At 46.7% G+C, this 27,955-nt stretch overlaps 1 protein-coding gene across 2 annotated transcripts; it reads right to left on the bottom strand.

Moving 5' to 3' along the window:
- Nucleotides 1-21: 21 nt before the first annotated feature.
- CDC25A (cell division cycle 25A) lies at nucleotides 22-25,634 on the bottom strand. 2 transcript variants are annotated; one of them, XM_033133168.1, is made up of 15 exons: nucleotides 24,747-25,632; nucleotides 23,660-23,733; nucleotides 22,857-22,899; nucleotides 22,341-22,377; nucleotides 21,792-21,893; nucleotides 19,442-19,561; nucleotides 16,851-16,985; nucleotides 16,267-16,341; nucleotides 10,756-10,929; nucleotides 6,770-6,868; nucleotides 5,310-5,372; nucleotides 5,117-5,215; nucleotides 4,374-4,504; nucleotides 2,081-2,192; nucleotides 1,189-1,880 (listed from the first exon to the last, which is right to left on the bottom strand). In XM_033133168.1, the coding sequence occupies exons 1-15, from the start codon at nucleotides 24,914-24,916 to the stop codon at nucleotides 1,740-1,742; spliced, it is 1,575 nt and encodes a 524-aa protein (XP_032989059.1). In that variant the 5' UTR covers nucleotides 24,917-25,632; the 3' UTR covers nucleotides 1,189-1,739. The 2 variants fall into 2 exon arrangements, with proteins under 2 accessions (XP_032989060.1, XP_032989059.1); XM_033133169.1 differs by lacking the exon at nucleotides 19,442-19,561 and having other exon boundaries at nucleotides 22-1,880; nucleotides 24,747-25,634.
- Nucleotides 25,635-27,955: the final 2,321 nt, after the last annotated feature.

Genomic DNA, 27,955 nt, shown 5'->3' with positions numbered 1-27,955 from the left:
ATTAGGCAGAGAGCATGGGTTTAAGATTGTTTTTATTTTCAGAGCCTGCAATAGTTGGTTAGCAATACTAGCTAAGCTGGTACAACCTGAGGCCATCCCACCTCCCTTTTCAGGGATTCAACAAAATCCCTACAAACAACATTAGAGACCAATTGAAATGTGTCTCCATGTGTGTGGAGAAAGGTCTCCTCCCTCTCCCCTATTCCCCACATACTTTTTCTAACAAGATTGTTTTATAGCCAAATGCAACTCAAACCCATTAACATGACAACCAGTCATCTCCAGTATCACTGGTTCCCTCCCCATCGCAGAACAGGAAGCCCAGGCAAGAGGGGAGAAGACAAACTTGGAGACCCCTCAATGGAGCAAAGATGGTGAGGAGGCCGGCGCCTGAGGGTGGGGACGAGCAGGAAGCAAACAGGCCTGTCCGCAATCAATCAAGTCAGCCCCGGCTCCCCGGACGGCAGGTGTTCCTGGGAGACCCCTACTTCCGTGGGGTTAGATGAGGAGGCAGCCAATTGGTGATGATGCACCACTCCGTCCCTCAAATTAAACCATGATAAACTCAGTTTTACCTTCAAACTCCCTGACGCTGCCTCCTGAGAAACACATTCCACAGTTATCTCTATGCCAGGACCCACTCCCTTCTCTTAATGCTCAGGGCTCCCAGCCTCTCTCCCCATCCTTGGATGGGCCAGCCAACACTGATTTGATCCTCCTTGACTCATAAAATGACTATTTTTAGAAAATTCAAAGCTATCAGAGTATCAGAGTAATAGGAAGATACTCAATGTGTACTGCCCTCCCCCATCCCAGAGCCCACCCACCCGACACCTCTAGTCTGGGATACCTACCCTACCATGTCCCAACACTGACCTGGGGGGGCCCAATGGAAGCTGCCAGAAGTGCTTTCCTGTGACTCCTCTACCAGCCAACATCACAGAGAACTGGGGCAAAAATGAGCAGGGTCACTCCCCTGACCCCCCAAACAAATCTCAACGGCCTTCGAGGTAGGTCTGGGAGGTGTAGCTTATGTCCTGGAGCCAAGGCCGAGTCCAGTGCCTGCTCCCACCAGTACCTCAGTCCTTTAAATAGCAGCAGCCCCAGTACCACAGCACCTCCTGGGGGTGACAGAGCTCCTAGTTCTGTCCGAAGACAAATTTGCCTCTTCTCCCTCTCCCCATTTTTAATTAAAAGCAGAGGTAGTCCTTGGGATGATGAAGCCCTACCTAGAATGGCAGTATTGTGAATCAATGAAGCAGTTAAATTAAGTCTCCAGGAGTTAAAAAAAAAAATAAAATAAAGTGATTGATGAGGTTGAATAAATTAAAGACATGGGTTATCCCACGAAGACCATCTTCTTCCCAGGCTGTCTTTGGTATTTGGCCAACAGCATTTCCGTCTGTTATTTCTCCACTCCCACTCTCCTACCCCTCCCCTCCTGAGGGGCCGCGCCCAAGGCGCCCGGGTGATTCCTCCAGCTGTGGGATGAGCTGCCAGAATATCCTGACTTGGTGCTCAGACCTGTGCTGTGGCACGTGACAACCTTGGCAGACTGTCCTGATGCAGGGACGGAAGAGGCGTAGCCAGCAGGAGGCTCTGGGCTCCAACCCTGGGAGTGTGGCAGGTGGGTTTAAGGCAGGAAGCCCCAGCCCCTCTCTCCAAATGTCACACAGCTGGCCCCTTCGCTCTTTTCTCTGCAGCAGAGGAGGGTGGGGGAGGGCCGGCTACTGCTGTCCTCAGAGCTTCTTCAGGCGGCTGTACATCTCCCTCTTGCTCTTCTCCCCGGCCCAGGTCCGGCTCTTGGTGCGGAACTTCTTCAGGTCTTCTTTGAAGTCCTCGTGATGCATGGGCCGGTAGCTGGGGGGCTCACAGTGGGACTGGGGGACAAGAGCGGGTGAGGTCAGGGCACCTCTGCCTCCCTCCCCGCTGGGGCTGCGAGGCTGGGAGCAGTGGTGCAGACCTGGTCGGTGGGTTCTAGGGCCTCGTGCAGGGAAATCCCCGGGGCCCCTGGCAGAAAATCACGACCACCAGACAGATACACCTGTCCACCCTGGGCTCTCCAGAGAGCCCATCTTACCTGGCACTTCAGAAAGAACTCCTTGTATCCGCCCTTCAGGACATACAGCTCGGGGTAGTGGAGTCGGGGATACTCATTACCAAGCCGGTCTCTCTCTCTCACGTAGCGGCACCTGGAAAGGGGGCCACAGCAAAGTGAGCTCCTCTGGACGACGACGCGGCCAAAGCAGTGCCTGTGGCGGAAGAACTCCTTCCACACTTTCCCAACTCTGCATTCATTCATGGAAACAATCAGGGCTGACTTGTGTGTTCCCGGCCAAGTGTGATCTTTAGAACAGTGGCAGAGCCGGTGTCACTGCTCGTATTAGTAGGTAAACGGTTTCTTCCCCAAATTCCCTTTTCCAAGTTAAACAGCCCTGCCCGGCACCCTCCCTGCCACCACGCGCATGCCATCTGCAGTGACAGCCTAAGCCAGCTTCCCACTCATCTCCGCCCGGCCACGTCCCCAACCTCCTCTGCCGTGTCCCCCTTTCTTCCTGTGGCTTCTCCACAGGCTGAGCCTGCTCCTGCCTCAGGGCAGCTGCTCCGTCCTATGCCTGGACTGAATATTCTCCCCTGGCTGGTGGCTCCTTACTGCCCAACGCTTGATACGAAAGCCAAAGTCTTTAACAGTGGCCGACACCTTGTGACCCCCATTCTCCCTCACTCTCCGCTCCAGCCACTGCGGCCCCCTTGCTGTTCCTCCATGCTGCCTGGGAGCTCCCACCCCTGTCTTCTTTTTCTCAGAAGCACCTTCTAACATATTGCATGCTTTACGTATTTATGATGTGGACTGCCTCCTGCCTACTCTGAAACGTAAGCCCCTTGAAGGTAGGGATTTATCTGTTTTGTCCACTATTCTCCCCAGTACCTGGGACGGTATCTGGCACAGGAGAGGTAAGTGTCTGTAGAGTGAATAGTTCCACTCGAGAATGGACCTCCGGTCTTGCTCAAACCCCACCTCCTGTATGCTCATGGCTTTGTACTAGTGCTGGCAAGTCCTAATCCTTAGGAGACAGCTGCCGAAGGAAGGACCTGGGGAGACGGCCACACACGCCACGTTCCTGCTGGAGTCGTGTGTGTGCAATGTGGCAAATGTTAACAACTGATGAAATCAAGTCAAGCACGTGCCTCTTTCTGAGCTTTGAAATGGTTCAAATAAAAAGGTGGCCCAAGACCAGGGCCCTGGGGAGTCTCTCTCGGACCGTGCCAGTGGCAGCTGCATTCCTCCCAGCCCACCTGGCTAACCATCGGCCAGCACTTGTCACGCTCACCTGTCCCCCTACTGTGACCCTCCCCCCACCCCTGCAGCAGGCGCCCCAGCCCTGCTCACTGCTGTACCTTCACTGCCTCAGTAGTACCCGACATACTCCAGGCTTGCAGTCCTTTCTCAAGGGACACAGATGACAGCTGGGCAGCTGTCTGGCCTCTCCCCTAGCTTTTCAGTATCATCATTCACTTCTGAGCACGTTTTTCAGCCCCAGTCCTGTCACCATTAGTGAGAGTGTGGAGCCTCAGAATATCACTTTAAATCTTAAGTCAGTGTTGTTTTATTGTAATTATACTTCCGCCTATTTTGGTATAAAATAGATCTTCAGGTAGTAAATTATAACAGGGCGTGAGATACCAAAACCCGAACAGAGATTCGTGCTAATAAGGGGTATGTGTGGGGGGCAGTTCTTCTCACCCCCAATGTGGCAATAACGTGAATGTATACAACCCACTCCCTTTGCAAACATGGGCTTGACAAGTGTTTGAAACATCAAGTTTCACAGCGAGTTCACACTTTTGTGGCATTTGCACATACAGCAACCACATCGTATTGAAGGCTGTCACTTGAGAACAGCATCCCCACGGGTAGAACTAAGGACAGTGGGGGAAACTGTAAGAGTCAGAGTTTAACTCAATATAAAGAAGGTTAAACAGTGAGCCACGCTCCACAGTGGCAAGGACTAACTCAGGAGTGGGGGCGATGGCGCAGAGGCCAGCTCCCCGGGGGGTACTGTGCACAGGCAACTCTAGCTCCACAGACAGGCTGGACGGAACAAGCCCACAAGCCCCTCCCAGCGGAAACTGTCAGGTCAGGCCGAGAAACTGCTCTAGGAAGCTGTTCGTGACATCAAGCGACTGCTAAATAGAGAAGAATTTGAGAAGACATCTATTCCATGTCGATTCACTGTAACAAAACCGTGTGTTTCCAGGCCACGTGTACAGACTATGGCAGGGAAATGACGTGTGACACGCCGCAGGATGCTCCGAGGACATGCCACACGCTACCACGTCCCACAGAAGCACCAGTTCTGGGCAGCACTCACATGCGAGGGCCTCGCTCAGAAGAAAACTCGCAGTGGAACACCACAATGACACGCTTGCCATCCGCGGGCACGATGGGCTTCTTGAGTAAGAAGTCTTCAACCTCCTCTTCCATGTGCAAGTTCACCGCACCCTGTGAAGGAACCACAGACACTTGGCACCTGCAGGCCTCACGGTCGCAGTAATGACAGAGAGGGATCTTTAAACGGGCACGACGCAGACTTTCTGAATACTTTTGGTGAACTTGGGGACTTTCAAAAGCCATAAGACAGTGGCAAACACTAACATTGTATTTAAAGTACTCCCGTACCATATTTGAACACTATTTCATTGGTGAAAAGACGAAAAAGCACAGTTACTTTCTTCCTGGGAAAGTGTATCCCAACACCCTTCTCCACCAGGTAGCTTAACTCCACCACGTTGCCAGAGAGCCCTGGGGTGTTCAGGCCTGGCTGAAATCAATGGAAGCCCCTCCACGTGCCCTTGCTGTAATGGTGTGAGGGCCAGAACAGGAATGTCTGCTGTGCGAGGTGGAAGAGAGTAGTGGAGGCCAGGGCATTCCCTCAGGGCACTGGGAGTCAAAAGCCTCTCACACAGTGCTCGCTCACTTCTCGTAACCAGCATATGAGCTAAGCAGCAGCCGGGTGTCACCACCCCCCTTTCTAAAAGTCACAGAGGCCGTCTGGGGCTCCTCCTAAGCCTCCTACCACAGCAGGGCTCACCAGCACGCCTCAGGAACCCATACCTTGATGTGGCCTCCCTCGTATTCATATGGGTACCGGCAGTCGATGATAACAAACTCTTTAATGAGGTTGGCAAACTTGCCATTCAAAACAGATGCCATCTGTGGAGAGAAAGCCCAGGAGATTCAGTTTTGGTGGCCAGAACAGCTAGATTCAAATATTCCATGAGAGGAAGCTTCCAAAAGGATGACTTACAATTTCTGGAGAGATGTACTTTAAATCCTGATGCTTCCCGGCAACTGTATGGAAGAGATAACCCTTAAAAAAGAGAGACAGACACTTAGCAAATCTGAAAGCCTATAAATATCAATACATTTATACTGCTTACCTGCTTGGCAAGAGGCAGCATTAAAAACAATAAGCTTTAATCTAAGACATCATGCTAGTTACTCGTCTAGGCCCTTCATTAATGTCCCGGCATTTGATTTTTGCACAAACCTCTAAGGCATATTACTCCCACTTCCAGATGTTAAAGCCCACTAGTCTGCCAGGTCTGAATACAGAGAACTCCGGTCATTTCCTTTCCTCTTGCTTTTTTGTTACAAATCCTTATCTCAGTCGCGAAACTGTGACGAACACTTAAAAACACAGTGAGAAATGCACTTCACTCATGTACCGAGCACCTACTATGCCCAGAATGGTGCTAGGATTGGAGATGGGAAAAATGAGACCCGGCCAGGTGTTGAGGGGGAAGATGGGCACACCAGCAATTACTCATTGTGGCAAGTGCCCGAATCAAGAGCGCACCCATCCCCATGGCCACGTGCAGGGTCAAAAAGTTAGCTAAGTAATGAATAAAAGATTGGTCTGGTAACCATCAAGTCATATGTGGCTACACAAGCAGCTGCTGTCCCACCCTCATAATCACCATAGCTCAAAGGTGGCCCACTCCGCCCCACAGCAAAACCACTGGCTGGCCATCAGTAGATCTCCCTCTGCACTGCCCCGGGGGCTTTTCCCTTAATGGCCTAGCTCCTCTGGACAATGGAGGAATTCAGTCTCAGAAAACCTTTTTTATTGTCCCCCTTCTTCTGCCTCCCCCCACCCCCACTCCGGTTCAAGCCGTTGTTTCTCAGTCTAGTTGTGTAGGACACAGCTCCCTGGCCCATGCTGGTGTTATGAGCCTTGCGCTCCCCGAGGCTGAGGCAGTTGGCCGGCCGCTCACGGTAGCCCACGGTAGCCCACGGCAGCTCACGGCAGCTCACGCCGACCTCCGGCTGCTCACAGCAGCCCAGCTCCAGGGAGAGCTGTTGTTCACAATCTTAGCTTAGAGGGCACAGCTCATTGGCCCATGTGGGGATCGAACCCGCAAACTCGGTGTTAGGAGCACGGCGCTCCAACCACCTGAGCCACCTTATTCTGCTTATTTATACTTTTCTATATGATTTTTGTAATCAGAAACACAGCCCAGAAAGCCTGGTCTTTGGGTTGAAGTCAAGGTGGCCACGAGCAGCTTCCTACTGAAAACCTCTGATCAGCACCAGTAAGGTCTACAGTCCCAGAGACCAAATTACATCTGATCATGAGTTTGATTCCTTATCTTTAAAAATTTCAAACCCCAGAAGCCACCTCAGGAAAGGAGGCAGGCTGAGGGGTTCTAGGTAACCCCACCAACCGTGCATCACAGCCAGAGGCTTGCATCTGTTTGCAATTACCTTGGAGAAGTCTCCTATAAGGTCCCTTGGGTCATTATCCAAAATGCTCTCAATGGTCCCTTTTGGGGAAGACACCAGGGATAAAGACTGATGTAGAATCTGTAACAAATCAAAGGGAGAAAATGAGGCCAGGGTCCTGAACCGGACTTTTGAAAACACTCACCTGGAACATGTCGCACGGAGGAGACTAAAATGTTAATGTCGCTATTTAGCAAATATAGATTTTTTGTATTTGATGGAATCTTCACTGAAAAAAACGGGTTGCTGACTAGGTCTATTATTTCAGTGTCTAACTGAATTGCTCTGAAACTGTTTTCTTTTTTAAAAAAGAGGGATTAAAAGTACGGCTAAGTCTAAAAAAGTATTTCTGAGTTCAATTCACTGAGAAGCTCTAGGACTGCCACGAGCACCCGTAGAGGACAGTGTGGGCTTTAAATACTATTTTCCACTAAGAGAAACCAGGATTTTTAAAAGAATTGATTGACTCCAGGTTAGAACAAGACAGCTATCAGAGCTCTAACGGTATATCAAAAGGGCTAATCGTGGGGAGGTAAGAATTTCTTCAGCATTAAATATAAACAAAAAGATTGATAAGTTGAAATACATTTAAAAATCAAGAAATTCTGTTCATCAAAAGAATATTAGGAGAAAAGGCAAGGCCAAATGGGAAGATTCATCCAATAAAAATTCATTTCTAAATATATATACAGTACCCCCACAAAAGAGACAACCCAGTAGAAAAATGGGCAAAAAAACTTGAACAAGTAACCCAGGAAGGAAAATGTCGGCACAAGAAAAATGACGATTAGGGGAATGCAAATTAAAACCAGACATCATACACTCACCAGAATGTTTAATGGGATGGACAGTCACCAAAGACTGGTAAGGATGTGGGAGAAATGGAACTTGCATACACTGTTGTAAGCACAAACACTTTGGGAAACTATTGGGCTGCGTGTTCTAAAGCTAAACACACGACTAGCCTAGGACCAGCATTTCCATGAGAAATGAAAGTGTATGTTTACAAAAAAGAAAAAACAGTTTAAAGCACCTTTATTCATAGTAACCAAAACCTATGAACAAACGACCCAAATGTCAATCAATAGTAAAACAGAAAATTGACAGTCTGTTCACGCAATGAAATACGACACAGCAACGAAAAAGAAATACCCCATGGATGGACACGACAGGTGATTCTCACAAAGACAATGCTGAGAAGGAATATCCAGACATAAAAAGCAAAACTCAGTGACAGTGTCTGAGGCCAGGTCAGCGTTACCGAGGGAGGAGGCACAGGAGGGGCTCCGGGCCGCTAACGCTCTTTCTTGATCACAGCTGGTATTGATGGAAGTGTGTTCACGTTGTGAAAATTCACTGAGATATACATTTACTCGCATGCTTCTCAGTATGTATGGTAAAACACTTCAGAAAGTTCTATTTTGACAACAAAACCTCAGGAGCCAAACTGAGAGGAGTCAGACGTCAAAGATCCCCTTTGGAAACCCTGATTAAATGAAGTAATGAATCTAGGCAATCAGTGGCTGCCTGGCACACTGCACCTCTTGATCAAAGTGAACGAAATCACCCATGAAATATTCTGGCCAAAGAAATGGAACCTGAATTTGATCAAGCCTTTCAAGAGTCTAGGTTTATGGGTAACATAGGGGAGAGAAGACAAGGTTAGAAGATGCTATAGGACTGTGGAAACCAGTGTAGGACAAATCACCTGAGTTCTTCTACAAATAAATTGCAAGAGGGAAACAAAAAGATGGGGTACAGGAACCCAAATAATAAGAGACCTATCAACCCACTGCAATGTACAGATCTTATTGGATCTAGATTTGAAGAAACAGATAGGTATTTAGGAGACAACTGGGGATGATATTAAGAAAATAAAAAGGCAAATCTCAAATATGGCAAGAGGAAAATGAAATGAATATTCTTAAATATAGATAGATACATAAACTAGAAGCTTTCTGAAAGGCAATTGATTGACATGTATACAACACAAAGTTTCATAAATGTTCCTGCTCTTTAACCTAGAATTCCACTTGTAATTAGAAGAAATAAAATGGTTATAAAGTATTAGGCACCTAGAGCAGATTATACAATGTCAGGCACCAGGCCTAGATGTTTTCTTGGCTGGGGTCTAGCTAACCTTTTAAGACAACTGGTATTTACTCAAACCTTTTCATGCCACAGAAAACACGGGCAGTTTTCTAGTTTCTTTTATAATGCTCAATACCAAACTGTACAGTGAAGGAAAAACAGGTATAAATAAAAGCAATTCTAAGTAAGCCAAACATGACATTTCAAGAAGCAAGATTAGTTTTAAAATCAGGAAACAGACCACAATATATAAACTAGTTAATAAAATGGAGTGATCACAGCTGGGATACAATGTTTTCAAGGCTTTAGTCCATAGAATAAACAGAATTAAGTAATGCAAAAGAGCAGAGGACTTAAGCCCAGGGAACCAAGACTCTTTAACGATAGATCCCTCATCCAAAGAAACGGCTAATGGTCAATAAGAAATGAAGAGATGCTCGGTCTTCCCCTGGAATCAAGAAACAGACACGAGGTACCACTTTTCACACATCAAAATAGCCAAGACCTTCTAGGAAGGATAACATTTGACACTGGGGAGATTTTGGAGAAATGTGTCAATTCATGTTTCGCGTAGACATATGCATTGCTGACTCTTTCTAGAAGGTAGATATAGTGCGTGTACATAGCATTTACCCGAGCAACCCCACTTATTCCCCCCAAAATGAACCTGCAAGGATGGTAATTATCGTAGCTGTTTATAGTGTTAAAAAATCGGAAACAATCTAAATGTTAATCAACAGAAAAATAGCACAGCCATAAAGATTCTCATGCAGCTTTTTAAAAATAATTTACAATTGTCTACTGACCTACAGAGATGTTCATGATCTATTAGTAGAGAAAGTTTCAAAATAACAGGAAATCACATACAACTATGAGAAATGCCATTCATTAACTTGGGCGACTAGAAAGAAATACTGAACCTAACACCAAAGAGCATACATATTTTTTTTAAGTACAGGTGAAGCCTTTATAAAAATTGTATTAGGCTACACACAAGACGTCTGAATTAAATAAATGAAAATAAAGGAACCAAAATACCTAAAACTAAGTGACAATGAAAAACACTGCAAAGTTGCAAGACAAACCTAAAGTAATGGGACACTTATAGATCTAAATAGATCAGGGAAAGAAGATTAAAAATAAACGAGTTTAGCCTAAGATTCATGAAGCTGGAGATAGCAACACAGCAAACCCAAAGAAACAAAAAGCCCTAAGAAAAGCCTGTTTTCCTGAGCCAGAGGACTCGGAAAAGGGCAGCCTATCAAGACAAAACTTGTAGACAATACAACACTCTACTCCAGCCAACACCACGAGAAAAATAATGGCCCCATCAGCAAGGGGGGGGAGCTTAGCTGTCTGCCCCTGCCCAGCTGTAATCAAGGGCCCAATCCCTGCTCCACGGGGATGGTGTGAGTGGAAGCCTTAAACTCGCCTCCTGCCCAGCAACAATGAAGCTTGCCTCTCCTCTAGGTATCGTGCCAAGGGAGGCTGTGTTGGGGAACCAGAACTTCCATCCCCACCTGCCCCGCAGTCCCTGAGGCCTAATAATACCGATTTACCTGGACCACAGTCTCGTGATACTCAAGATATACAGACAGAATTGAAAAATCACTTGTCATACCAAAAACTAGCAACATCTCAACTTGAACAGGAAAAGACAATCAACAGAAGCCAACAACACCACACAGATGTCGGAATTACCAGAGGATTTTAAAGCAGTTTTCACAAAACCGCTTCAACAGGCAATCACAAACATGCTTGAAACAAATGAGAAACAAAAAGCAAGTCTCAGCAAAGACAAAGAACCCAATGGAAATTTTAGAACTGAAACATACAGTAGCACTCCCCTCGGGCAAAAAGGAAGCCACAGAACCCACCTCCTGAGGCTTCTCTGGACTGGCTGCCTCTTCGGGACTGGCCCGAGCCATGCTCTTCCTCCGCTTCGTGTTTCCAGGCAGGGACTCCTCTTGAGATCGGTCAGGTCTTTTCAACATTGACCGTTGGGTGGAGCTACATGGGGAAGGGGAGTCAAACAGCTTGCATCGATTGCCCTTTGGGGAAAAAAAGAGAGAGCCATCTTTCATTAAGACCTGCTCACTTGCATGGTAAAGAGAATGGACCTAGGGCTTCATGGGATGGTTTAAATTCACCCTAAATTAGGAAACAGATGCTATCCATTCACCTTGTTCCGCCAACTCTTGTAGGGCCTGGCACCGAGCAGACTAAGTACCTGGGACCCCACGACCAGGTACTAGGCTGACATTCTGTGGAGGTGAGGAAGACAATCCACACCCTGAAAAAGCTTTCTGTCCACACAGATCTTAAGAATCAAATAACTGTCACCTCTCAGGCAGAACACATCTCTGGCTTCCTCTGCCCCTGTGTGGTTACTTGCACCTTGCTTGAGCATCTCAAACAGATTTTAATACCCCACCCCATTTTAATAACCCAGAAAAGACGTGAGGTAGATTATACTATACAACAGAGCTAGTGAGGTAGTTAAAACAGTTAAGAGTGTAAGTTTGGAGAGTGTGGGGATCCGCAGAGGAGCAAGTCTTTCGAAATTGTGTTCAGAAGTCCTCCCTATTTGGGTCTTTTTAAGACTCATTTCCCAGAGCCTTGAGGGCAGCCTATCTGATCGGTGGAGACCATGTGACTTCAGCTCTCTAAACTCATCTCAGCCTGTCCGTGACTTGGTGAGCCTCGCTCGGCCAGGCATTCCTATGCACAATGTCCTTTCATACCCCAGGGAGCCAGTCCTTTCCAAGGCCAACTTCAATGCTGCCTCTTCTCTGAAATGTTCCTGAAAGTCCCCAGTGGAGTGTGTCACTCCCACATGGCATCTCCCAGGGACCAAGGCTTTTCTTCTTTTTCTGAAGTTTATTTCAATGGAATGTTTTTTTTTTTTTAAGGTTTTATTGGGGAAGGGGAACAGGACTTTATTGGGGAACAGTGTGTACTTCCAGGACTTTTTTCCAAGTCAAGTTGTTGTCCTTTCAATCTTAGTTGTGGAGGGTGCCGTTCAGCTTCATGTTGTTGTCCTTTCCGTCTTAGTTGTGGAGGGTGCAGCTCAGCTCCAGGTCCAGTTGTCGTTGCTAGTTGCAGAGGGCACAGCCCACCATCCCCTGAGGGAGTCGAACCGGCAACCTTGTGGTTGAGAGGACGCGCTCCAACCAACTGAGCCATCTGGGAGCTCAGTGGCAGCTCAGCTCAAGGTGCCGTGTTCAATCTTAGTTGCAGGGGGCGCTGCCCACCATCCCTTGCGGGACTCGAGGAATCGAAATGGCAACCTTGTGGTTGAGAGCCCACTGGCCCATGTGGGGATCGAACCAGCAGCCTTCGGAGTTAGCAGCACAGTGCTCCAACCTCCTGAGCCACCGGGCCGGCCCTATTTCAATGGAATGTTGTTCAGAAAAGCAAGACCAGAGATTTTTCTTTTTACCTAGAAGAACTGGAAGCGTTTTTTGGAAGAGGGCCCATTGCTTTCAACAGCAGGGTCTCAGAGGGAATTGTGAGCTGCTCATGGGCAGAAACCACAACCCCCACACAGGCTCCGGCGACTGTGAACCTGAGTAACTGCTTGTGGAAGGAAAATGCCCACTGGGAAGGGCCCACAGTACCCTACAGGTGACTTGAAATCCACTGTATCAAACTGATAGCCATTTTCCAAGCATTCTCATACTGTGTATAATTTTGTCTTTCAAAAGGACCTAGTAAATTTAGTCATAACATTCGTATTGGGGTAGCCTATTTCTTCAAATCTATGCCCATTAACCTATGATAATTGGTAAGCGGCCTTAAGACTACAGTTCATTTGTCCCATATTTGTAGTTCAGGGGCACTGATAGCTGATAGTTACAATGTACAGCTAAGGCTGTGTAACTCTGAACTTGTACTGTGACAATACAGAATTTTCCCTAGGCGTTTGCATAATAAATGAGATATAACTGTGTAGGCAGACTTGCTTCTAACCTTCCATTTGCAAGTATCTCTCATGGAAACATGAGTCTATATTATATTGATAGGATGGGTATTTTCCCGGAAAAAATATAAACATTCTGTGAGTTACCGTTGTTTGTCAAGTGTTGTGCTAGGTGCTCTGGAATATAAATAAACGTGGATGATTTAAAAAAAAAAAGTTTTTAGACTAAAGGTTTCAGATTAAAAAGACTTGTTTCAAACTAGCTGAACACTACAGCTAGAAACAACTCTGGTCCCTCCTAATCGACACTCCTTATTTCATAGATTAGGAAATTTGCAGACAGAAGAAGTGCATCCCACAAGGTCAGTTTGTAGGTAGCTGAGGTAGGGTCTAAAACCCTAAAACCCAGGTCCTGTCATTCCATTCAACTTATGGCTGGCTGTACCAGCTAACGTGGCAGTTTTGCCGGCACACCTACACCATATGGTACCAGATGTGATGGAGAAGATAGGAGAAAGGCTCTCCACCCTGCAGGCACTTAACACAGACACACACACACACACACACATACAACACCCAACAAAATCAAGAAGCAACCTTAAGAGTATCTCTCAAACTGACAACCTTGGTGTCATTCTCATGGCTTCTCCTTTACCTCTATCCCACCCAGATATCAGTAATTCTAATTTATGAAGAACCCTTCAATCTGTTCCCTCCTCCCCATGATTCAGAGTCTTCAGCACTTTTCTGAATGGCCACAGCAGGCTCCTAAGTGGACTATGATGCCTCCACCCTTCCAGTTAACACAACCATTCTCCAGGAATCCTAACATTCTCGGGACATCAAGTCCAATTGGCAGACAAGCCACACCCATCATAATCTTGCCCCCCTCTCCCGCCCACCACACAGGCCCCAACCTCCAGCTTCACTGGGCTACCTGCTGTGTCTTCAAACGAATTGTTCTTTCATGAGAAAGAACATCCTGCCCCCTAACAAGCTCCCACATACTCTGAGTCCCAGCTGGAACATACGCTCTTTGGGGGATCCACCCCACCTTGCTCACAGCACTCAGGTGGACACTCCTGCCGTTGCCATGTCTACAATGCCCACCTATTAAAATGGGACACACACGACTACATGCTGAGTGTAACAAGGCCACTCTCACAAAAGAAGCTGCTGTCTGCTTCACCATTGGCAGCTTCTTAATGGAAAAATAACCCACTTCCTGTTGTCTTACTGCTCTAAGTGTGAAGTTTTAATACTGGGGCTGAACTAAACCAAGCTGTACCGGAGGATGACAATGGACACAAACCCTATTTAGGGCAAGACAACACACAGGCTATAAAAATGACCAATTAAGGCCACTGACTAGAAGCAAAGTCTCAATGTGGAAGCACAGGCTAAGGGTTGGTTCATCTAGCAACCCCACGAATTCCTGGCGGAAGCGAATGTTGGTGGCCACAGCAAGCTGGCTGCCCCTTTTCAAAATGAGACAACCTCTCATTCAGGTGAAACTGAAATCCAGAGTAGGGCTCTGCTTGGCAAAGGTGTTGTTGAAGCAGAGCTTCCCTTGGCCATGTTAGGACCTGGAACCAACCGGAAGTGAGTCATCCAAGCCTTTGCTTATGCTGTTAACAGTTACAACCAAACAGCTGAGTCAAGGGCAATTCTAATTTAAATAAAGCAAGAGAAATACTAATGTCTGTCCTAAACTTAAAGGGACTATGTAAGAACTGCGTGGGTAAGTCTATACAGGAGAAACGGAAAAACACATAACAAATACATAGGCCTCTAGAGCTTGGCCTTTGCTCGGCACCCACTCCAATCCCTTTGTCCTATGTCTATAGGAGTGTCCTATGTCTTCTAATAAACTACTCTTTCACCACTTTATTTAAAAAACAAACAAAAAAAACCCCACAAATCTATAAAACCTCAATTATCGACAGGTAATCCTCTTAGCACCCTTAAACTCCAAAATAATCCTAAACTCCATGTGGGGAATACCTACAAGGAAAATATGATCTTTGAGTGGAAAACAGATAAAGCGGTGTTCCAGATGTTTGGCAGACTTTGTGTTCAAATACTGAAAACATGGGCAAAATGACAAAGTAAGAGTTAGAAAGATGAGAGCTGTCACCCCTATAAATTAAAAAAAAAAAAGAAAAAGATGAAAGCCAGAGACCCAGGGAGAGAAGCCAGGCAGCTCCAAACTTGCAAACGCAGCCCTAATTTCTCAGGGTACCCACGTGGGTGTGTGCCCCTCAGTGGCTTCTGAGGGAGATGCTGTGTTTTGAGGTGAACCAAGGCCCCAGCTTGTGAACTCTGCCTCACCCAGTGCCCACGCTATCCGCACCTGCAGCCACAGCTTGGAATGCTAAGGTGCCATCAATCACTGTCACTTGTGAGGAACCTCAAGCTGCTTCTTGGTTCCCCTTGTGCAGCGTCCCTTCCTGGGTGACCACCCGGCCTTCCCTTCCCATACACCGGTATTACTCTCCAACTTTCTGCACCTTCACTCATCTTTCTGGCTCAAAACCAGCTATAAGGAACCCTGCTAGCTCCTGCAGTGGCCATCTCATAGCCCTGTTGAAGTCCTGTAATGCAAAACAGGGTGTTCTTTGTCTGCATTTAAGAACAAGACTAATTAATTCCTCTTCAAATGAAGCTTTACTGTCCCAACCTGGCAACCAGTCCATAATATCTATCACGGCTTTGCGTCTCCTTATTCTAGTAATTGGTCTCTGAACATGCTGTAGTCTTTCCACATTCTCTCAACAGTGGAAAATTAAACGTGGTGATCCAGCATGTTCTCTCCATCCCATTCAGAACAGGGCAGGACTAGCATCTTCCTTTTCTGCTCCGGGCCAGGAATCTCCAGTGAACACCCCTGAGGAAGAGCGGCTGTGTCTGCGGCGGGGCCACCAGCTGGGCTGAGGGGTGTGGATGGTCCTGAAGCAGAAGTCTTTCTCTTTAAGCTGCCTAAGATCATTCCTGTCAGCTACAGATTGTTCACTCATGAAGCTGTCACTTAAAATCTAAGCCAATACCACATCGTATATAATTTAAGAATAACCGAATCTCTTAAATTCAGTTTAGCAGATATGCTCCAGTGATCTTAAACCAGAAGTTAACGGAGGTCAGGGTTGTACAGAAAGGACATTGACTGACCTAGAATGGTTGGGATGAACTAGAAATTGTGAAAACAAAAACTGCATGCATATACATGGCCCAGATTTCTTCACACACCAATAAGGACAAAAAAACTTGAAAAAACAGTGTGCATTAACACCAGAAAACACTAGTGACCAGTCAAGGCCCAGAGACCGAAAGACAGAATCTCAAATGAAACAATGTTTGATTCGTGGGGTGATGTGAGCAGAAGGGTTAGTTTCCGTTTAGTCTGGTCCCCTCTGTCCCAGAGGCCCAATCACTCAAGGCTCCCTCTACATACACTGGAACTACTTACGAGGTTTGTAGTTCTTCTCATGACAAGGGGAGCTGTCCAGAGGCTTGCCATGCAGGACGGGGTCTCTTCATCATTCTAAAGAAAGAGAAAAACGTGTTATGAAGATCCACTAGAGATGAGCATGAGTTTCAATGCTTTAGGTGTGATTTGGCCCGAAGAATACCAGACAGGAGGAGAGGAAGCATCTGTTTGCCGCTCTCCCCCACTCCCCAACATTATAAGGTGAGAAGAGAATCACACTTTACAGTTGTTATCTGAACATCGCTAAAAGTACCCCGGCCCTGTGTGGAGGGAGGGATCCTCAGCTCTTCAGCTTTAGGCTGTGTGGCTGTTAGCCTACTGTTCTTGTTTCACGTCTCTTGCACAAAAATAGACTATGAGCTCCTTCGGGGTAAGAAGGGACGTATCAGTGTCTTCTTTTGAAGTCCCCACAGGATTTAGTCGGGCTAGAAGCACAGGCTCAATAAATTCTCACCAAATGAACAAAAATATGAGCCAACTCAAGCCCTGGGGAATCGCTGTACTTTTTCACATGACTTCTCCAGGAGTAGTTAGTGGAATGGATAGGAAAACACACATGGTACCTTCAGATTCTCTCCATCGAGAAGGTCCATGAAGCCATCATCCTCATCAGACAAAGTGGCAGTCACAGGTGATTGGGGCATAAAAAGAGGAATGAAATTTCCTGGTTCGCTATTATCTCTTTCATTTGAGGAAAGCTACGAGACAAAATTCATGGCTTGTTAATAAATGATCAATTTTGATTTCCTTGGATGGGTCACTAGTTTTTATGAGGAAAACATACTACATTTGTTATAAGTAAAATTTTAGCAGCAACTCATCAAAGGACTATGAATCCGAAGGCTATAAATGATGTGAAGTCCACACAAAGTCCTGAGTCAGGCCAAGTAGCCTTTACAAGGAACTCTTCCCAGAAGCAATTCGTGTCACAGTGGGATCTGGGAATAGCCTCTGATGAAAGACAAGCTTTGTTTTATCAGAGGATTGTAATCAGTGAACACAGAACAATATGAAGCCATGATAACATAACCTGCTGAAATGAGGAAGGGTGAGAAGACACGGTCTCCATGGAGATGACAAAATGGCCTAGAGAATGCTTATGTTACTCCAATTCTGACAGAGGGAAATAAAGGGTGGCCTGGCTCTACAAAAATCTAAAATCTATCTTAGTTCTTTAGACTTAGAATCTAAATGACAGCTGCTCAGTTTTTAACTGAGGAATTACTTGTGCCAGACATTATGATATAATCTTTACACGTACATTCTCATTTAAGCTTCACAGTACACTAAGGGTAATCCTTTTCTTACTTAACAAATCAGAAAACTAATGCTTAATCAAGGTTACCAAGATCACACAGCTCAGTTGTTTGACTCCAAAGCCCAAGCTTTTCTCCCCACTACACTCTCTACAAGAGAACATTCCTGGAGTAAAAATGGGGTATCACATTAGGCAACCCTATCTTGATTCTGGGGAAAAACCCCATTATAGGACTAGTATGTATTTAATATAGAAAATTTAAACCACTCATAAATCTACCCTCTAGAGATAAACACTACTAATATGTGCATTGCTGATACTGTATTTCTTTTCCACATGCTTTTTCAAAGCCAGGTAAAAAGTTCCGAGGTAGATTTTTCTTTTCTCCCACAGTAACAAGGGGTCCCCACGTGAGTCGTACAAACATCCTTCAGATCCAAATCCCCTTGGGGCATGAGTGCATTACTCCTCAAGTGGCCCTTTGGTTTTGCGGGCGGGTCGCTCACCTAGGAATCCTGTCTGCAGCTGGCCTACTCTGGTTCAGAGACTAACTCTCATCACAAGGTACAAGTTCCGGGCTGTTCCTGATCCTCCCCAAGTGCACCTGGGCACGCCCTGGGCACACTGGCAGCTTTGCAGCCAGCAGAACCCAGGGGTAGGTGACTCTATTGCGGGGCGACACCCTCTGAATACTCACGCCATGTGAGAACATCAGTTTTTGTGACCTAGGGCCTCAGATCCCCAGGTGCAGATGTGCTATAGAAAATGACGGACAAATCTCTGGGCGGGACCTAATTCTTTCTCCAAGATTCCTACACCAAGAAGCCATTATGAGGAAAGATAGATGGCACTTGGAGACTAAAAGCAAAGATACAAAACACCCTCTGACATGATCAAAAGCCAAACTGGTAAGATTAACACTCGCTTTCTTTCAGTTTGTACCCTCAGTAGCTACAGTTAGGGATGGCCAAGAGATCACAGGAAACACTGGCTTCAAGCACACGTACACTAAACATACTTAGTTTGGCGACCCAGCTGTCAATGGGTTACTGTGTACTTGGGAATCAGGAGGTTGTTAAATACTGGTCTTCTGTGTATCTGTGTCCTTTGGCAACACTTTCCCAATCTGTAAAATGGGGGAGTGCCAGCTACTTCACAGGCTTATGAAGATTAAAGACAAGAAAACAGAAAAGTGCTCTGTGCAAGCGCTAGACAGCAATACTGGAGGAACCCACACCTCAGACTACCAGTCAGTCTGGAAAGTTGTATTTTCAGATGCAAGTTCCCAGGAAAACCTGGACACCAGGTGGTCATTTTGCTCAAGTTGGGCCTCTCTAGTCTATAGCTGTCAGATCACCAGTAGGAAACTCTGAAAGTAGTGACAGTCTTTGTCTGGCAAATAAATAACCCTGGGGCAAGTGGACCCAAATGCTTTCAAGCAGCCTACCGGCACTAGGTTCACTGAAATCCACAACGGTTCTTAATAAATCACCTTTGGAAAAAGCCAAGCGCTCTCTGCTCTCTTCCCATTCTGGGAAGTACCTCTTAGCACTTAGGATGCATTGTGAAAGAGCAAGTTTTAAGTAAGACATATAATCGCACCATACACACAGAAGAATGACCCAGAATGCCTGCAGATTATTTCCCCAGAATCAACCGGGTCAAATAAGCCTTGCTCAAGTCCAATATTATTTCAAACATACCACCTCTCACTCTGCTTCTACCTCTCTGTTCTCCAGATGCAGCAAAACACCAAAAATGTGACCATCTAGTTTCGAAAGACAAAGTCAAGGTAACGACAGCGAGAGCTACTAGAGTGTCTTCAACTCCAGGTTAAAGAGGGTGCTTTAAGTCTCTTCCCACCAGGAACTTCCCTATGAAAGCCGGAGCACATACCATCCGCGCTGGGGCAGAGTTCTGCCTCTGTGTGAAGAGATCTTTACTCTCCTCAACTCCATGAGAGTGCAGGCAGCCACGAGACGCAGGTCTGATTGGCTTCTTAAACTCAAAGGCTTCCTGCAAGACAGTAGAGTCGAAACATCTTCCGCTGTCCATGGAAACCAGCGCTGGGGCCTCAGCTATAGCTTAGACGAGACAGACAAGGGAGCGGGCACTGAGCACCTTCGTCACTGCCTCCAAACTAAGGGTTTACCAACTTCTGATCTAACTCCAACACTGGATCTGTGTAACGAAGAATGTCAATGACTCTGTCAACAGCTAACGTCTAATACGGCACTTTTTCTCTCACCACGCTTTATTTCCTAACAAACACGTGAGTATCTGCCAAGTACACAAAACACTGAGTTATAAGCTGAATCAACAACTTTCTAAAACCTAAAGCAAAGTCCTTTCAATGACTGTGAATGGGAGCTAGAACTTTTCACTCTAGATTTGTTTGAGGACTTTATATTTTCTACCTTCTTCCTTCCAATAGATAATTTTTTTCCACTTAAAATTATTGTATTCCATACTAAAAGCAATAGGGAACAAAAAACTACTGGTTTACAACATGTACGAATCTCACATAACGCTGAGTGAAAGAAGTGAGGAGTGATAGAATACACACCGTATGATCCCATTTACTTAAAGTTTAAAAGCACTCATAATCCCCCTACCCTAAAATATCCACTTAAGAACTCGTTACTAAATGCTCAGAAAGCTTGTATATGTCAACACAGGACAGCACTTTCTGTGTATTGGCTCATTAACCATCAACTACAGCCTGATCAACCCCACTTTACAGAAGACAAAATTAGTCCTTACAGGTTAAGTAATTTCCCTAAGATCTGGCTTCACGGCCAGACAGGACGACTCCAGAGTGAAAGCTCGTTAACCTCTGCCGTTTCCCCTCCAGAACAAAGCTCCAAGCAGACAAGCCAAGTTTGGAGGGGTGGGGGGGTGGGAGTGGGGCTGGATCAGGCATGGGTACAGGTTTGGACTATTTGGTAGAAAGCGCTACACAGAGGCTGATGCAGCCTTCCAAGCACTCAAGGCAGGCACTCATTTCTATATCCTTCCTCAGGACACTGCACAAGTTGCTAGAGGAATCCTTGGGAGAGTTCGTGGAGGCAGCAGGTTTTATACTAAGTCTGGAAGATTGTAAGGATTGTGAACTATAGCATTTTATCAGGGAATGGAAAAGGGGAGAGAACAGATATGGAAATATAGTGAGAAAGAAGACTGGAAAAGTTGAGCTAATTCATTTAACTATCTTGATGCCTACTCTGTGCAAGGCACCCTGCCAGGTGTGAGAGAAAAGCCAGGCCAAGGCATTCTTGGACTTTTGGGTGGACAACCACAAGCTCCCGCTCTAAGCTACCATTTCAGTTACTTTGAAATTCCCTAAGACTTGTTAGCTCTGTTCTTTCAAATACTGTCAAGCAGCCTTTCCTAACTTACAACTCACCCCGGGTCAATGTAACAAGGCAAGGAGGGCCGGCCCGGTGGCTCAGGTGGTTGGAGCACCATGCTCCTAACGCCAGGTGGCCGTGCTCCTAACTTTGAAGTTGCGGGTTCGATTCCCACCTGAGCCAGGGAGCTGCGCCCTCTACAGCTAAGATTGTGAACAACAGCTCTCCCTGGAGCTGGGCTGCCGTGAGCTGCTGGAGGTTGGCATGGGCTGCGGTGGGCCGCCAGGAGTGGCAGACAGCATGAGCAGCCGTGGGCTGCTGTGTGCTGCCAAGAGCGGCCAGCAGCCAGCGAGAGCTGCTGTGAGGAGCGGACCGACGACGGGGGTGGGGGGGAGCACAAGGCTCCTAACACCAGCATGGGCCAGGAAGTTGTGTCCTACACAACTAGACTGAGAAACAACGGCTTGAACCGGAGTGTGTGTGTGTGGGGGGCGGGGGGGAGAAGAAGCGGGGAGAAAAAAAGGAAAGGAAGACCTGGGCAGAACCTTCCAGATAAACTGTTCATGGATATAATTACTCCTAAGAGCTACCACCTGTGCAACTCCTACCTGTCAGGAACCATTTGAAATGCTTTATCTGCGTTATCTCATTTAATTCCCACAACAGTTCTACAAAGTAGGGTTACTCCTATTTCATAAAGAAACAAAGAAACCTGAAAAAAGAACTCGCCAAGATCACACATCTAGAAAGCAGCAGGATTCAAATCCAAGTTTCTCTGACTCCAACGTTGATGAAAGTTTAGTCTCCCAGAAAGCAGCTCAGACACTTCTCTGTAAGCCAATGGCACTTGTGGGTTTTACCTCTGCCCTAGGTTAGTACAAACATGTTACACTCACGTTTTCCTTGTTCTCATCCTGGTCCATCAACTGAAAGACATCATGGTCAAGAGAATCAGAATGGCTCCTCTTCAGAGCTGGGCTACACCCCAAGAGCTTTTGCTATCAAAGTGAAAAAGGAATTAGGGTACATAAATAAAAATCCAATGGCAACTCAGTTCTCAAAAGCAAAAAAAAAAAAAAAAGAAAAAAAATGGCGGTTATAGGAAGGCCTAGCTCCTCACATACCACAGTACATGTGGCCAGGCCTCTACCTTGTCAGAACACAGGATATAAGTTCCCACTAGATGGGAATTTAACCCTGCAAGGTTGCCAACCCCCACATAACATCATTTGCATAAAAGAACCCCTCCTACTTTGATAAAACTCTGATAATTAGAGATGATGGGGAAAGCCCACAAGAGACAATTATTGAAGCTTTAGGAGTATTTGAGTGCTTATGAGTAAGGAAAAGCATTGTCTACATTAAGGTTTACCATCAAAGTCATGCTGGTATCTAATCGGCAAACAATAGGTATTACTTCAAATTAAACAAGGGAAATAACTTACAGGTAGGGAATTTATTCTCCTCATAGGATTTTCAAGGCTGCAATGAAATCAAAAGGTAAATGATGACAATAAAGCAAAGAGGTAGTCATATCAGAAGATGCAGTGTCTAACCTACAGTCTGGAGGGTAGTCAAACATTCCCATTTTAGGCAAGATGGAAGAACAGATTTCTGATGCTCTCCTGTTCTCACAAGCGCACCTAACACTGGGCTTCAAGGTGAAAAAAAACAAACCCAGGTCTTCTCTTAAAATATGCACATTCTCTTAAGGCTGTTAGAGTGGGGCCAGGGCTTGGTGAGACTCAAACAGAACTTCAAATTACAGCTGTAATAAAGGAAGGGAAGTTCTGAAAACTGCTGACACACACTACTGATTCTCGAAAGATACCAGACTGTTTATAGGATCCAGTTTTACTTGGGACAGCTAAATCCAGAGCGCCAGTCCAGAGCACAACAAATTGCATTCAAAAAATTAAAAAAGTTTTTTTCAAGCATATTTAAAAGCAGTGAGTACATACTTTTCTTTACTGTCCAAGGGCCCAGGAGAATCCAGACAGAAACCTGTGGGAAATAAAAATGTCTCTCAGGAAGTCCTACATGAAACACTACTTTGCTATTTAAATAAATAAAATTCCTAGCACTGTTTCTCTGAGCCGGTCAACAAAAACTCAAGGCTTGGACGGTTTGCCAGCATTGAAACTGAGTCTCTACTTGATCGTCAAAAACTTCATATTTGCACAAGTCTTAATATTTCATGTATAGCTACCAATCCCCCTTTCCTACTTGCCAATACCATCAAGGAAAACAGGATTTGAAGAGAGTAATTAATCCGAACCTTCTCAGGATTGTTTGGGTATTCAGGTAGAGGTTACCCAGTAACTTTCTTTGAGTTCCAACCATGGAAAGAAAATTCTGGTAGGGCCAGTTTTCTGAAATAGTTTTGATTTCAAATAGTTTATCTTGTCAGATCATATGCATAACTTGGGGATGTAGGAAATACAATTATGTCATGACAAGCAAGGCAAGTATTTGTTGCCTTCAACAAAATAACACCAAGTGAGGTGCCCATCTCCCGAAAGGTAGCAGGTGGAGGAGACACTGCTCAGCGCCACCCAGACTCACCAGAGCCAGACGAGCGCACACCTTTCCTCCCTGATGTCTAGATAGCCTGACGAGGAAGTTAGCTGTTAACTCCTGACTAATGTTCTCCCTTGCCACAATGCCACATAAAGTTCCTAGGTGAAAGCACATTTCCTCCAATGCCAAGGACTGCTCCCCACCCAGCAGACACACGATAAATGTGGAGGATTTAAAACAATACCTGAATCGGTTGACTCAGAGGAGCCCATTCTCTGCAAACTGTTGTTTCTCACCTCCAGTGGCTGTTCATACTCACTAAAACCAAAAGAAACAATTCTCTCTGGATTTCTAGGATATAACTAAAAGGTTACATACAGGACACAGGCCATGAGGTTAGCAAGTGGCCAGGCTACCATCAACTATCATTACTTCTAGACCACACCACACAACACTTTGCCACCCAGAACACCCAGGTAGCTAGCACTTAAGCATAAAAGATGAGAAAGGAGTGGGTGGGTAGGCCTGGCCTGGGTCACATTGTAGGGTAGGATGACTATGATGAATGTTGGTGTATTTCCTAAAATGAGAGCATGTGCTCTAGGTACTGTGCTGGGAGAAGGGATGAAAAATAGGACAAGTTCCTGCTTCTAAGAGGTTGCAAAACCCACACATGTGCTCACTTAGGATATGAGATGTCCAAGATTGAAGAGAAAGCAGCTTCACCACAAACACTGTGGGATTTCTTTTTTTTTTTCTATAAAGAGAAGTCCAGAGAGCTTTTGAGTACGGAAAGTTGAGTAAAAAGGCCTGGCTTTAGGAATGCATGGGGTGGACATCAGGAAGGTGCAGGGAGGTCGAGGGATTGCGATGATTTTGCACAAAGCCCAGGATAGAAAATGCCACGTCCCTTTGTTGAGAAGGAACAAAGCTCACAGGAAACTAAGATCCGGGCGAAGTAATTCAGCAAAGGGGGAAGTGAGAGCCTAGGAGGGCCTGCTTTTCCCGCGTGGGGGTAGATTTCAAAGAGCTTCCTGGGACAGCGACAGAAGAAGAGTACAGGGCGATCCGAAAGGGGTGGCTAAGGTGGGGAGCTGGGGCCGCCCCCATACCCTAGCAGGCCTGGCTCGGGACTGAGGATGGCCCTGGAGGGTCCGAACGGCCTCTCCCGCCCAACATTCCGCCTGGGGGGAGGGTGCACATGGTGAGCCCCCGCCAGACGGGGCCGTCCCCAAGTGGCGAAGAGGTCTGGCCCTTCTCCAGGCCTGATCACCCCAAGAACGGTCTGGGAGGTCAGCGGTCTGCGGCACCGCTCATCTGTCCCTCCTCACCTGCCCAGCCCCTGCAGCTGATCCATGGTGACCGTCAGGTTGGTGACAGGCGACAGGCCTCCGGCGGCTGTAGCGCCAAACAGCGCTTTCACGACGGGCTGTGGCGTGGGAGGGGGGCTGCAGGCGAAGAGCAGGCGGCGGCGGTGCGGGGGCTCCGGGCCCAGTTCCATGGCTGCGCCAGGCCTCCCAGGGCTCCCGCTCTCTCTTTCTCCGCCTCCGCCGCGCCCGCCCCGCCCCGCCGGCACTGGCCTCGGCCGCGCGCCCCGCCGCCGACGTCCGCGGGTCAAACACAAACACGACCCCGCGGTTCAGGGACGCGGCTGCCGCGGGCAAGCTGCGCGGACGGGCGGGTGTCCGGACCCGGCAGGCGCCAGCCACATACACGGGTGCTTCCCTCTCACCCCGCGAGGCCAGCGGGCAGGCGGGCGACCGCAACCTGAAGATTAAATCCAAACAAACGCGGCAGGTCGGGAAGGGAGAGCCGAGAGGCAACGGCCCGGGCTCACACTCTCTTCGCTTCTCTCTCACTCCCTTGCCCAACCCAGGATCTCAAAGAACCAAGCCGACTTTCACCTCCCGGCTGAGCTGTCTCTGCCAGGAGAAGGCCTTTCGCGGTAATAGCTGCTCACTGGAGACCGCCGCTGCCCCGCCCCCCTTTCCTAGTTGGCGCCAAACGGAATCCACCAATCAATAAGAAACTTCTCCTCCTTGCTCCCGAATGGCAGCTAGGCTGGACCAATAAGAGTGGGAAGGAGGAAGCAGCTCGTGGGACTCTGCGAAGTCATCCGCTTTCCGAAAGGGGCGGGGACTAAGGGAGACCCGAGCTGATCCGAGGGAGATGGGGCTCAGAGGTCAATGAAAACTCCCAGGAGGACCTGCGAGACGCGGGTCGAGACCCAAAGGCCGCTCTTACCGGTTGCATGCTGGGAAGCGTAGTTCCCACCCCGCGCGGCAAGCCATTCACCTACCCTCGTTGGGCTACGGCTGCATCGCACCCCCACCCCCACCCCGCCTGGCCCCCCCCACACGCTGAGAGAATGTGGAGGCTGGAGAAGGCTGTCGGGCCACAGGGAGGCCAGGCCGAGCCCAGCCTTGGCTCGACCTATAACCTTGCAGTGTTGTGGGCCTCTCTCTTCCGCCCTGGGCGTCCACGCCCCAATTTTATAACGAGGAAGGGAACTGAATGACCCGAGTACTGGGCGCTGCCCCGCCCCCAACGCCAGGTCCCAATTCCAAAGCGCTAACGCTCATGTCAAGCCGGCCATTGAAGACCCTAAGGGCTGTGCTGGCCTCGAACTGCTGACCGCACAAGACTTGAAGTCTACGGGCCTGGGCTGTGGGGCTCAGCATTCTTTGCTCAACTGCATTTTAGCTCTTACTATATTTTCTGAGAATCATTTCCTTCTCTCCCACCCTTTTCTTAACCGAGGAGCTCCTAGATAGCAATACCATGTATTTAATAATAGCGAAGACTTATATAGTGCTTATATGCCAGACACTGTTCCAAGTGCTTTATTCATTTATTCCTTAAAACTACTATGAAAGAGGAATTATCCCCATTTTGTAAGTGACCATAATTACTTTTCTATCTCCTGTACCAGTGACGGCTCCTACAATGACTGATTTTATAAGAGGTGTATAGGTACAGCAATCAGGCTGCAAGAGGACTTGTCTTCAGACAGCATGTTTAGAGAAAAAAACTAGATTGTGTATTTACTTTAGGTGTCTGGTGATTATGACCACTACCTCTGTTTAGGGGCTACCATTAAATTCATTAAATTTAACGTTTCTTTCAAAAGCTTTTGCTTTCAAAGGTTTGTATTATACAAATAATGCAAAATAATTATAGCCTTAGAAAGCATATATATATATACATATATACACATATGTATATATATACATTTAGAGATAAGTATAATTTTAAAAATCATCTGTAATTCTACCATCTTCAAAGAAAAAACTGTCAACATTTTGAACTTTTTATATGTGTATGCATTGTAAATATGCAATCAATATTTGTGTCATGGTTAAAGGAATGGAAAGTCCTCCCTTCTTGCCTGAGCAGACATTCCCTGAGTGGGATGACCCAAGGGGATTAACATACCAAAGCATTTCCACCAGTAGGTCCAAATATTGGAATACAAACTTGGTGTCAGAAATGTCAGAGAACCATTGTTTGTTTGTTTTTTCCTTTTTAAAGGTTGAAATGTTGAGTGTGATTTTTTATTATGTTTGGGGCCATCTTCAATTGTGAAATGGCGTGAAAGGAAAAGCATAACTTAACTAAACCCTTTTCCCGATTCACTTAGGCAAACTCTCACTAAGGGAAGGGAAGAGTCTTGCACTGTGAATTGGAAGGTCTGAGTTCTAATTGCTTCCGCCTTGGGGCAAGTCAATTTTTGCCCATTCATTCATTCATTCATTCTCCACTGCGAGCCAACCAGTTTGCTAGATCCAAACAGTCAATACTTCTTTGGAGAATGCCGGGCCATCCTCCTCACCCCGATACCCACTTCACTCAGCTAACAAGGAAAGTTCTACCCTCAGACACCCTAACTGATACATTCTCCTGTTATTATCCACCTTTCAGGCACCCCATGTTTACTTTTGTTTCTGTGATTATTTAATCGGGGTGAGTCAGCCCGAATGACTATGAACTCAAAAGGATAAGGACCCTGCCTTTCCTTTTCTCTAGTATCACCCAGTGCCTGGTTAGGAGACCCCTCAGTACAAATAGATTGAATACGTGCTGCAGAGAAAAAGTGGAAATTCTTTGAGAGTGTTTAGGAAGGGAATCTGATAAGGAATCCCTGAGGAAGTGACCAGTAGGGAAGTCCTAAGGATGTGGAAGAGAGTGCCCTGGGCATAGGGATTTGCCCTAAACAAAGCCTCTGAGGCTGGAAGGAGTCCCGTGTGTGGCAGAGAACAAGCAGTAGAGGAGGTTGGGGAGACCCAGAATCTGCGGGACTTTGGAGACGGCATTCTGGAACTTGAACTTTATCTCAAGGACAATGGGAAACAATGGCAAGGTTTACATTTACATATTTAAAAGATAACCCTGGCTCCAGAGCGGAAAGTTGATTAGAGAGTGACAAGGGTGGCACTGGCATGCCAGTTTGAAAGGGATCCTACAAGATCCTACTATGAGATGGTGGCCAGTTGAAGATGACGCAGAGGAGAAAAGCAGGCGTCTCTTTCCACTTGTGAGT

The sequence above is a fragment of the Rhinolophus ferrumequinum genome, chromosome 17 (genome assembly GCF_004115265.2).
Source record: "Rhinolophus ferrumequinum isolate MPI-CBG mRhiFer1 chromosome 17, mRhiFer1_v1.p, whole genome shotgun sequence".
NCBI classification, from domain to species: domain Eukaryota; kingdom Metazoa; phylum Chordata; class Mammalia; order Chiroptera; family Rhinolophidae; genus Rhinolophus; species Rhinolophus ferrumequinum.
The sequence above is the reverse complement of the archived record's forward strand: the minus strand, read 5'-3'. Positions and strand labels throughout refer to the sequence as shown.